Source organism: Borostomias antarcticus (assembly GCF_949987555.1).
Source record: "Borostomias antarcticus genome assembly, chromosome: 14".
NCBI classification, from domain to species: domain Eukaryota; kingdom Metazoa; phylum Chordata; class Actinopteri; order Stomiiformes; family Stomiidae; genus Borostomias; species Borostomias antarcticus.
In genome coordinates this window covers 12269033-12281896 of record NC_140247.1, presented here as the reverse complement: position 1 = coordinate 12281896, position 12864 = coordinate 12269033, and the positions used below count along the sequence as shown (strand labels likewise).

Sequence of the window (12864 nt, the reverse complement as noted above, 5' to 3'; positions counted from 1 at the left end):
CCTCCTCCTCTCTTCCTCCTTCTCCTCTCCTCCTCTTCCTCTGCTTGTACACAGGGAGTGGTACCCCTGCCCCTCTCTCCTCCTCCTCCTCCTCCTCCTCCTCCTTTCAACCCCATCACCCCTCTCCTCCTCCCCTCCCTCCCTCAGTCTCTGCAGGCTGTGCCCCCCTGCTCTCGGCCTGCTCTGTCTGGCTGGCTGTGGCCCTCCTCCTCCTCCTCCTCCTCCCCCGGGGAGTTTGTCCCTTCTCAGCCACCATCCTCCTGACGGCCGGCATGGAGCTCTGACCTAGGACCCGCTGGACTCTGGACGATCACGCCGATGATGATGAGGATGATGATGATGACAATGATCTCTCTCTCCTTTTCTCTTTCCCTCTTTCTCTCCTTCTCTTTCTTTACTCCTCATCCCCTCTCTCCATCTCTATACCTCTCTCTCTCTCTCTCTTTCCTCTCCTTCTCTTCTCTCTCTCTTTCTCCTCACTTCCTCCCCCTCATCCTCCACTTGTCTCTTCCTCCTCTTTTCCCCCTTCTCTACTCCTTTCTCTCTCTCCTCCTCTCTCCTCTCGTCCTCCTCTCCTCCTCTCATCCCCCTCCTCCTCCTCTCCTCTCCTCTCCTCTCCTCTCTCCTGCAGCTGGAGACAGGAACAGTGTAGGGAGCACAGGCAGTGTGGGCAGCACCCGCAGCGCTGGGAGTGGCCAGAGCACCGAGAGCAACAGCGCCCCCAACGGGCTGCAGCACAACACTGCGCCCTCAGACGCAGCCAGCAAGGTAGGGGACTCGCCTCCCTCTCTCTCTCTCTCTCTCTCTATCCCTCTCTCCTCCCCCTCTCCTCCCTCTCTTTCCCCTCTCTCTCTCTCTCTCTCTCTATCCTTCTCTCCTCCCTCTCTTTCCTCTCTCATCCCTCTTCTCCCTCCTCCTCTCCTCTCTCTCTCTCTCTCTCTCTCTCTCCCCCCCTGTCTCTTCTCTCTCCTCTCTCCCCCTCTTCTCCCTCCTCCTCTCCAGCCTTTCTTCTTCCCCCCTTCTCTCCCTCCTCTCTCTCTACCTGGTCTCCTCCTTCTCTCCTCTCCTCCTCCTCTCCTCTCCCTCTCCTCTCCTCCTCCTCTCCTCCTCCTCTCCTCTCTCCCTGTCCGATCTGCTGTTTCTGTGTAGATGTTTAAAACCCTTTCCAGCTACAGTGTTATTTGGTTGACTGAGTGCTCTTCTGTGACCCGTCCTGTCCTCTCCTGTTCCTGTACAGCCAACAGCGCCCTCTGGTGGTGACACTGCACATCCAGACCACAGCAAGCAGCCAGACCAGCCTGCAGGTACACAGCTAAACAAAATCAAACCCAACTTTATTTATATAGTACTTTTGGTTCAAATTGCAATACAAAGGCAGAAAAATATATATATTTTTAGGAAAAAGCATTAACATAACTAGAAAACTAAGATAACTACTCTACTTCTGTCTCTGTTTACAACAGCTACCAGCACTGCCACTGCTTGCTGTTGAAATCACTTTTCTCTCAGTATCGTAATGTCAACACTTCCCTATCATAATGTCAACTCCTTTTTGCATTTCAAATATGAACTGTGCCCTGAAGTCATATGGCAGTACTGTAGGCCCAAAGCGGAGAGATAATATTTAATGCATGAAGTCTGTTGATATAATCCTGGTGTCTGCTGTGTGTGTGTGTCTGTCTGTGTGTGTTTGTGTGCGTGTGTGTGTGTGTGTGTGTGTCTGTGTGTGTGTGTGTGTGTGTGTGTGTAGCAGGGACGCCCCGCAGACTGCCGCCCCCCCTGCAGAGACCTGGGGAGCAGGGCTTCTCACAGCAGTTTGCCCGACCACAGCAGCTGCTGGAGGGCAAGGTGAGGACAGGGACTGGGGGTGAGGACAGAGGCTGGGGGTGAGGACAGAGGCTGGGGGTGAGGACAGAGGCTGGGGGTGGGGCTGAGGCTGGGGGTGGAGCCATGGGTGGCGCTGGGGGTGGGACCTTTGAATGATCTTACTGTTTGTGTGTTTTTTCTTCCATAAGTGACTCTGACCCAGCTCTGTGTGGTCTTGTTCTCTGATGATAATTATGATGATGGTGGTGATGGTGGTGATGATGATGATGGTGGTGATGATGATGAGGATTATAATGATGGTGATAATGGTGGTGATGGTGGTGGTGATGATGATGATGGTGCTGATGGTGGTGATGGTGCTGATGGTGGTGATGGTGGTGGTGATGGTGCTGATGGTGGTGATGGTGCTGATGGTGGTGATGGTGGTGGTGATGGTGCTGATGGTGGTGATGGTGGTGATGGTGCTGATGGTGGTGATGGTGGTGGTGATGGTGCTGATGGTGGTGATGGTGCTGATGGTGGTGATGGTGGTGGTGATGGTGCTGATGGTGGTGATGGTGCTGATGGTGCTGATGGTGGTGATGGTGCTGATGGTGGTGATGGTGGTGGTGATGGTGCTGATGGTGGTGATGGTGCTGATGGTGGTGATGGTGGTGGTGATGATGAGGATTATGATGGTGGATATGGTGGTGGTGATGGTGGTATTGATGATGAGGATTATGATGGTGCTGATGGTGCTGATGGTGCTGATGGTGATGGTGCTGATGGTGATGGTGGTGATGGTGGTGGTGATGGTGGTGATGAGCTGGTCTTCCCTGGTCTTCAGGATGCAGAGGCGATCCACCTGTGGCTGAGAGACTTCCAGCTGGAGCAGTACACCAACAACTTCATCACCGCGGGTTACGATGTGCCCACCATCAGCAGGATGACCCCCGAGGTAGGGCCTTCACACACACACACATACACACACACCAAACAAACACGCAGGCATACACACACACACACACACACACACCAAGCACACACACACACACACACACACCAAACAAACACGCAGGCATGCACACACACACACACACACACACACACACCAAGCACACACACACACACACACACACACACACACACACACACACCAAACACACACGCAGGTGCACACACACACACACGCACACAGCCCCAACAAACACTCACACACACCAAACACACACACACACACACACAGGCACACACACCAAACACACACACTCTCTCTCACACACACACACACACACACACACACACACACACACACACACACACACGCACACACACACACACACACACACTAACCCCACCTGGTAAATAATCCATTATCCCTCATAAAGTTTTATGTCTTTTGACTTCCAGGACCTGACGGCCATCGGTGTGACCAAGCCGGGCCACCGTAAGAAGATCGCCATAGAGATAGGCAACCTGAGCATCCCAGAGTGGCTGCCTGAATACATACCGGTAAGACTCAACACACATACAGTAGGTAGTATATAGTAGTAGTAGTGTGTGTGTGTGTGTGTGTGTGTGTGTGTGTGTGGTTGTGTGTTAGTGAGTGTGTGGGTGCTGGGCATACTCTTTCTCGCCTTATGTTCTCGCTTTCCCTCACTCACTCCCTCCCACCCTCCCTCTACCCCCCCCCCCCCCCCGACCTCTCTACCCCCCCCTCTCTGCTCCAGGCCGACCTGGTGGAGTGGCTGAGCGCCATCGGTCTGCCTCAGTACCACAAGAAGCTGTGTGAGAACGGCTACGACTCCATCAGCATCGTACGGGACCTCACCTGGGAAGACCTGCAGGAGATAGGCATCACCAAGCTGGGTGAGGAGGACGCACACACACACACACACACACACACACACACACACACACACAGGACCCAGGACTAACAGGACCCAGGACTAACACCCCCTCCGTCGCCAGGCCACCAGAAGAAGCTGATGCTGGCGGTGAAGAAGCTGTGTGACATCCAGAGGGCCATCCTCCAGGCGGAGTCTGCCCAGGGACAGGGCCCCGGTCTGGGGGGCACGCTGAGACGGAAGCCCCCTGGGGCCCTGCACCTGGTGGCCATCGAGCCCCCGGACGCCATCGCCGCCTCCTCCTCCTCGGACTGCCCCTCCACCTCCCCCCACACTCCCAAGATGCTCAGCTTCCAGGTACGGTTCTGACATCGCCAGCTATGGAGAATACTCTCATTTTAACCTAGTTTTCTACTCTTATTTAAGAATACATGGAGGCAATCAGCCTTGAAATATTTCAGTACATGTGTAATGAATCTATATTAAATGAAAGTTTCACTTTTTTGAATAAAATTACGGAAAATAATGAACTTTCCACAATATTCTAATTTTTTGAGATGCACCTGTATTCAAACATCAAACACACTCCAGCTGGAGTTTCTCTCTCTACCAGACTGTTGCGCAATAATATCATCTTCCTTGATATCTTCCGACCACATCCCCCTGTCCCCTCCCCCTCTGCCCCCCCCAGGACAGCGAGCTGAGCGCCGAGCTGCAGACCGCCATGTCCAGCCACTACGGCGGCTCTCATCAGGACAGCCTGGCCATCAAGAGCGCCCTGGCACTGGGCATGTCCAAGAGCCAGGAGAGCATCGCTGCCCGCTCCCGGGGCTCGGGGCGCTCCCAGGACCCGCCCACCGCCTCCGTCAGCCCCCACAGCCACTCCCAGGAGAGCCTGGGCAGCATGGGGGGCGGCGGCGGGGGCGGGGGATCCAGCAGCGCCGACAGCAGCCCCGCCCGTGAGAGGAACATCCCAGAGGGCTGGGACCAGAGGAGGGAGCTAGGCGGCGCTCACCTGCCCAAACAGGTGCCCCTGGGCATGGCCACGGTGTTCAAGTACCCCGCCGTGCCCGCCAATAAGCCCCGGGCTCCGGGTTCGACGCCGGGCGCCGGCTCCACAGCCCAGAAGGGCTTCAGCTACCTGCACTCCCACTGCGGGACCACCGAGCTGGGCCGCGGACCCCCCGCCGCGAGGCCCCTGGACCTCCAGCTCCCCAACGACCACTTCCACCACCAGCACAGCCACCACCGTCACAGCCAGACGCTGGCCCCGCCCAAGAGGCGCACGCACAGCCTGACGCGCTACGCCCTGTCGGACGGCGAGAACGAGGAGGAGGAGGACGAGGAGTACCCGGCCCCGCCCCCCGGGGTCATGCCGTCCTACGCCACGCTGTCGCGGCGCCCGGGGCGGGGTGGGGCGGCGCGCCTCCAGTCCGGCCCGGAGAAGAGCGGCGGGGCCAACGTGGGCCGCAGCCAGTCCTTCGCCGTGCGCGCCCGCAAGAAGGGCCCCCCGCCGCCTCCGCCCAAGCGCCTGAGTTCCGTGAGCAGCAGCACCAGCGCCGAGGCGTCGGAGAGTGGCTCGGCCACGCCCTCCCCGGAGGCCGAAGGCGCGAGGGGCATGGCCGCCTCCCTGCTGGAGGCGCCGCCTGAGGGGAGGAGCCTCCCCCCGGCCGCCCCCCCGGGGGCGGACCCCCCCCCCTCCGCCGCCGGAGCCCCACCCCCTCCCCGCCCCCCTCCCCCAACCTTGGGCCGACGCCGCCAGGGAAGGGGCAAGGAGGAGGGCCCAGAGCGACTGCAGCCCCGTCGCCCCGGCCCCGACCGGCCAGGAACCAGGCCGGGACCGCGACCAGGGGGTCAAGTCGGACTCGGAGGAGGAGGAGCCCAAAAGCGAGGGGCTGGAAGGCTCCGCCTCCCCACAGAACAGCTCCAGCGAGTGCATCCCCTTCGCCGAGGAGGGCAACCTCACCATCAAGCAGCGGCCCAAAGTGGGCGGTCCCCTCAAGGGCGACGGCGCCGGCGAGTCCCCGGAGAAGGGCCGGCCTGGCGGCGCCAAGACCGCCCCGGAGGTGCCCGAGTTCAACCTGAAGGAGTCGGACACGGTGAAGAGGAGGCACAAGCCCAAGGAGAGGGAGCAGGGCGGGGTCTCGCCCAGCAGGGAGGCGGAGGGGGAGGGGCCGGAGGAGGGGGTTGACCCGGGGAGCAGGCCCCAGTCACAGGTGGAGGTCAGCCTGAGGATCAGCGAGAGCAGCCCGGGGGCCCCGGAGCCACCCCCCACCCCAGCGGGACAACCGAATAAACCGCCCGTCTCCTCCAAGCCCCCCGCCACGGCGCCCAAACCCGTACGCCACAGCCTGGTAGCAGCCGCCGCAGGTAAGATCCAGTCAGATCCAGACTAAATCCACCTCCATCTTTTAACCCTTTTAGTCCTGAAAGTTCACTGCCAACATTCCGAATATTAATTGAATTTTCCCTATATGACTAGAAAGCGCCATGTTGGAATGATTGAATTGTTTTTATTTTTTAGATTTTTATTTAAAGGTGCTCTGTTCCATTTACTGCACTTTTCGTTTAAAAAAAATCAAATATATGCAATAAATAGGTCCAGGGGAGTCATAACTATCTGTACAGAAAATATAACCAACGGTATTGTGCCTTTGGAGCAAATGCAGAATTTCTTTTTATTATGAGCGAAGCCGGCCCGGCGCTGAGCCCCACCCCCTGAACGGCACCTTATGGAGTGAAAACGCCCACTTATTTATATCTGATACGCTGCACCACTGCCCCATCTAGTGGCTGAAAAAAATCAAACTGAGCACCTTTAAGATATTTTTCAAATTTTGCCGGTGATGCGGTAGGCTAAGGTTTAGGATGGTGTAAACTTGGATCAACTTGACTTGATCTTATACAGACAGGAAAAGACACTTTTGACTTTTGACCGGGTTGGTAAACGTCCCTTCTGTCCTGCTTCCCTGTGTCCATCCAGCGGCCGCAGTGCCCCACGCGGTCACTCTCACCGTGTTCCAGAGTGTGGCCTTCACATCCCCGGCCTCGCCCAGCCACCGCCCCCCGCCGCCGGCCCCCCACAGCCAGCCGCCGGTGCCAGGAAAGCCCCAGGTCTTAACAGGAGCAGGCCCGGTCCCGCAGACCGGCCCGGGGCCGAACCCGGGGGCTGGGCCTGGAGGGGCGGCGTCGGCGGGGGCGGTCGGGGGAGGGGCGTCGGGGGTGGTCCACGAGCGTCTGGAGCAGACCAGCACCTCCCTGGAGGCCGCCCTGCAGGCGGTAGAGAGGAAGCTCACCCTGGACGACCACGGAGACGGGTGAGAGGCGGAGCCTGGCGGGGATCTGAATGAACGAATCGTTGGATGAACTGAACGCATTCCATTAATTCATCCATCAAGCGATTAATTCATCCAACCACAAACTAATTTATCAAACCCATTTATGAATTAATTTAATTCGTAAATGGTTCGATTAATGAGTTCACGCTTGGATGAGCTGATTGCTCGATGAATGAATTTCTGGTTGGATGAATAATTAAACTCGATTCATCCGTGGAGAACACAGTTGATCTGACGCTAATCTCTGCTGGTGTTGTTGTAAATGATGTCATCTCCACCCTGTCTACAGGGGAGCCAACACGGTCAAGTCCGCTGGGAACATCCTCGACGACATCGGCAACATGTTCGACGACCTGGCCGACCAGCTGGACGCCATGTTGGACTGACCCTCGACCCCTGACCCCACACCTCAGGAAGTACCCCGCGGGAGAGACAGGATGTCACCCAGCCAAGTCACTCCAATTTCAGTGTTACACCCCCCTCCGCATACCGACCCTGTACCCCTCAGGCCACGCCCATAAACATACTGAGCCAATCAGACACCTCCCACTGACTGACAGGCACTGGCTTTAGCCAATGGGAGGTTGAGACGAACAGGTCATGAACAGTGTTGATCTCAGTGGTCTGATAGTGCCTCTGGACAGAAGAAGCCTAGTTAGCTTGATGCTAAGCCTAACCGTCACCACGCTGCACAGCTACACAACAGCAGAGGAACCACACTGCTCTGGAACTAGGACTGGTCTGGACCGGACCTAGGACTATACTGGTCTGGTCTGGATCCAGGACTATCAATCAATCAATCAATCAAAGCTTTATTTATATAGCGCATTTCATACCCAGAGGCAACACAATGCGCTTTACAGAGAACAGGGAGGTGGGCAGACATCCCACCCCTACATATTCCAGAGGGAAGCAAAAAAACAGTAATCACCCGAGGGCCAGATAAGTGAGCTGTAAAAATTCTTCCCTGACCCCTCTCAACGAGGCGATCGAGCAAGCTCCTGGAGTATGTTTGTCTACCGGCTAAGAACATTTATAGAGCAATAAATAACATTAAATTACATTTTCAGAGTAAGAGAGGCTAATAACATCATAGGAGAGATATGGCAAACATTGGTGTATGTCTGTGTGTGCATAAATGTGCCTGGGCCCAGATAGAGGCAGGGGTTTGGGTAGGGTGGGGGGTAGGAAAAGGATACGGACCCGGGTTAGGGTGAGGGGAAGGGGATCTGAGCCCAGGACTGGTGTATGTCAGTGTGTGTGTGAGTGTGCCTGGGTCCAGGTAGAGGCAGGGGTCAGGGGTAGGGTTGGGGTAGGAAGAGGATACGGACCCGGGGTAGGGTGAGGGGAAGGGGGTACTGGACCCAGGCCTAAGGCCGGAAGTGGACTGTTGTATGTCTGTGTGTGTGTGTGTGTGTGTGTGTTAACTAATTTGCTGACTATATACTGGTCTGGTCTTGTCTGGATCCAGGACTATATACTGGTCTGGTCTTGTCTGGATCCAGGACTATATACTGGTCTGGTCTGGACCTAGGGCTATATACTGGCCTGGTCTTGTCTGGATCCAGGACTATACTGGTCTGGTCTAGACCTAGGGCTATATACTGGTCTGGGCTTGTCTGAATCCAGGACTGGTCTGGTCTGGACCTAGGGCTATATACTGGTCTGGACTTGTCTGAATCCAGGACTATATACTGGTCTGGTCTGGACCTAGGGCTATATACTGGTCTGGTCTTGTCTGGATCCAGGACTATATACTGGTCTTGTCTAAATCCAGGACTACATACTGACTCTTCCAAGGCCCAACCAACGCTACCTTACTGCCTGGGTCTCTCTCTATAGTCTGGTTTTATCAACCGGCCTTTGGTTCCTTTTTTTTTGTTCTTCCTCTCGTCCGTGTGCTTCTCTTTCCCCACTTCCCTCCTTTCATCCCGCCTTCCTCCAACATGGCCGCCCCCTGGACTGAGCAAGATGGACCGACGACACTCGAAAACACAATGAGCTGGTTGACGATCACACAGAATACTTCGAATGTAAATGTATTTCTCTCTCTCTCTCCCTTGTTCTCTCTCTCTCTTTTATTGCTCTCTCTCTTAAAAAAAAATATTTACCACATTAAAGCATCAAAGACCTGTTTTGAGCACAGGTGTGTTGAGAGGAGGTGTGGGTAGGAGAAGTGGTTTTGTGCCAACGCTATTAGAGGAAGCATTCCTAGTCAGAAAATTACCATACAATCCTATCTGTATTCAGGATGCTGTATCTAGCTGACATTATGTACTTTGTTGTTTTTTTTAGACATGAATATTCGCTGTGTCTGTCCGACCATTTCAGCTGTACCTTTGTGAGGTTTTTCAATATGTTTTAATGTATTTGATGTATTTTATACCACGTTGTTTGTTTGTCTGTCCGGGCCTCACCCCTGTAGGTTTCTGCTCTTAAAATTGACTTTTTTATTTAGATGAACAGAAAGATTAGATGCTATATATGAATCTACAGTATACTGTATGTATGCCTTCTGGTTTGAAGAAATGTATACAGTAAAATGCAAAAGAAGCTAATGATATTGTTTATACAAAGGGATGAAATGGCGTTGTTTCTAACAGGATATGGAGCGATAGTCATCTGAACACTAAATATGGAGATGCATGACTTTTGTACAGTGGAGGGCGACATGTAAGATGTCCAAAATAACTATTTTTTGAGAAATGATCCTTCATTTTAATCTTATAATAGTACAACTAGTATTTAAATTAGTATCTAAATATGTATATTGTATACTATAGGTATATATGAAAGCCGACATGTATCCTACCAAAGGTCTTTGTACATTTTTTTCCCCCCTCCAAAATATTTTCAGAACATTTCCACAAATATTTCCTTAACAAGCTGAATCCCGATTCTATTGTTCCTCATTGCAACATGAATGAAACATATGGTAATTATCTCAACATGGTTGTTAGAAAGTGAAGAAAGGTTTTTTCTTCTTCCTTGTTCAACCAGCAGTATACATGCCGTGCTACTGGTTCTGAAACAATAAACGTTATATTTTGTAGACTCTTGGAAAAATCGCAGGCTGAAAGAGATCAGAAATAAACAAATAAACAAAAACAACAATGAGACAGACATGGTCAATGCTGGGTGTACTTTCTAAATGGGGTGACATACAGTATGGAACCAATAGAAGAGCTCTCTGAATGAAGGTTCCACTTTTCAGGACAGAAAAGAAACACTATAGGATTCCAAACTGCACCTTACAGAGCTGCGAAGGGAACCTTCAGGTTCTACCCGGAACCTTTTTTCAGAGGGTAATTTTATTGTTACAGATGTCTCTGTATAACGTAGCACCCTTTATCTTCAGAGTGAACGGGAGCCCGGTGGACCTGCCTGGTTCTGGCCAGCTCACGTTCCGTCTCCCTGCGGTGGAACCCCAGCGTCCGCCTGGTCTACTGGATGAGTGTCAGAGAAATGAACACATGTATTAAATGTTAAAACCTCCGCGATGTCCGTGGCGTTTCTGGTCGTGTCTGCGTCTCCAGATGCTCTGTGTCCGTCTCCCTGTGTCGCCCGGGCGGAACCGCCGACCCATCGCTCAGTCCAGTCCTCTGGCGTGCTCCCTGCTGCCCGTCCACTCCTTTAGAGAGACGTCCAAGTGGGGGATCGGCGCTGGACCCTCTAACTCAGGGGTGTCAAACTCATTTTGCTTCAGGGGCCACATAGAGTCCAATCTGATCTCAAGTGGGCCGGGCCAGTAAAATAATAGCAAAATAACCTAGAAATAACGTCAACTCCAAATCTTTACCTTTGTTTTTCAATATTTCAATATTATGCCTTAATTTATCATTTAGCCTATATATGTGCATTATAACTCACAGATCACAGTGGATCTACAAAGGCACAAAACATTTATTCACAGATAGGCCTATGGAACTGAAAAAATGGCATTTCACTTTGATTAAAACAACTTGTTTATTTTAATGTACAGTAGATACATTTTCACATCTGACCACCTGAACTGACTCACCACACTATGCACAAACTAAAGTGGGAGCTATGAAGAACGTTATCACCCTGCCTTGTAAATGTATTAAATTTGTACATTTCAAAAACCCATAAAAGTGATAGCAGTGCATGAGCAATAGAGTTACACCAGACCAAACTATTTTGTGCTGAAGCTGCTGACTGATATTATACTGCACAATGTTCATGGTCTTTAAATATTACATTACCACAGTAAATGTTATTTTTAACAGAACTGTATTCTTCAGAGTGCTCTCATCAATTGCAACCGAAAATGCAACAAATGACTTGACTTTGTGATTCATTTGGCTGTCCAAGTCTGCCGAGAGATCTGAAATTCTATCTGCGACAGTGTTCCTCGTTAGGCTAATGTTGGCAAAGGCCTGTCGCTTTTCAGGGCACACGATTTCTGCAGCCTTCAGCATGCATGTTTTCACGAACTCGCCCTCAGAAAATGGCTTGGATCCTAACATTAACTCGTTAGCAATAAGGTAGCTAGCTTTCACCGCTGCATCACTGACCTCTCGGCTACGGGTAAAAACAGACTGCTGTTTCTTCAGACCCACTAACAATTCATTTATCTTCTCTATTCTCAGTTGTCCTCGCAAATGGTTGTATTTTCACCATGATGAGTCTCATAGTGGCGTCGAATATTATATTCCTTGAGCACTGAAACTTGCTGATTACACACCAAGCACACAGGTTTCCCTTTCACTTCTGTGAATAAATAAGAATCAGTCCATTTTTCTTGGAAAACTCTGCACTCTGTGTCAACTTTTCTCCGTTTTGACAGACATTTTGGTAATGACGGTGCAACCGTGGGTAATTTTGACAACAAGAGCTTAATAACGATAAGGCAAGATTGCCAGATGATTCTGGGCGCGTTGCTGTCACGTGCTGTTTATTTCCGGATCTCTCGTTATGTCAGTGCGACCTCTGCTGGACAAATTTGGAATATCTGTTCCTTTTTATTAATTTTGGACGTCGTCTCGTGGGCCGGTTTGAACCATCTGGCGGGCCGGTTTTGGCCCGCGGGCCGTATGTTTGACACCCCTGCTCTAACTGCATCTGTGTGACATGCCGGGTGTGTATGAAGCTCTGGGCTACTGCAGCTATGAGTGTGAGTCCTCTTCAACCACGGCAAAATGACTCACTACAAAGTGCAGCATAAGTGTTTAATTATTTAGTAGGGCTGGGTATCGAGTCGAATTTCAAGAATCGATTCCGATTCACAAGGTTCGGAATCGATTATCACGATTCGATATCGATTCGGTTAGTGTGACTTTTTTTTTTTGCTGTAACCTTAATTACATGACTGCCAAGTTATGCAACACATCAATACTAGGGCTGGGTATCGATACTGATTTCCAAAAATGAATGAATGAATCAATGCATGAATTAATGAACTATTCATTCCTTCTTGTATTCATTAAATAAAAGATTGATTTTGGGATTCATGAATCGATTCTGAATCATTTGATTCAGAATCGATTAATCGATTTTTTAAACCGAGCCCTATTATTTAGAGGAGAGGACAAATGTGTGCTTTGGAGGTCTTGGATTAGAGGATCTTATTAAATATTGATGGACAATGAATACAGTACATACTGAGCAGTACTGTTTATTATCGGTGATTGTTTTAGTGCCTACATTACTCAGGTGCGTGCTACACATTGGTTGTGGATGAGTACAACATTTTTTTGTTTGCTTTTGCTTTCATTAAAACACCCCTACTCTGGTACGCCAGCTTTGAATGCTGACATAACATTAATAAAAATTGATTTTATGATTTTAGAGTTGGGGAAATTGAAATTCAAGGGACGACACATCATTGTGATCTAGCATTTATTACAGTA

At 51.4% G+C, this 12864-nt stretch overlaps 1 protein-coding gene across 1 annotated transcript in view; it reads left to right on the top strand.

Annotated features, from left to right (window-relative positions):
- caskin2 (CASK interacting protein 2) overlaps positions 1–8119 on the top strand; it is a 55022-nt gene extending 46903 nt beyond the window's left edge. The window contains 11 exon segments of the mRNA XM_084449030.1: positions 632–768; positions 1238–1304; positions 1751–1848; positions 2654–2764; positions 3217–3318; positions 3537–3675; positions 3778–4010; positions 4345–5402; positions 5404–6023; positions 6637–6970; positions 7281–8119. Of these exon segments, the coding sequence (XP_084305156.1) occupies positions 632–768; positions 1238–1304; positions 1751–1848; positions 2654–2764; positions 3217–3318; positions 3537–3675; positions 3778–4010; positions 4345–5402; positions 5404–6023; positions 6637–6970; positions 7281–7377 (2996 nt within the window). The 3' untranslated portion in view covers positions 7378–8119.
- Positions 8120–12864: the final 4745 nt, after the last annotated feature.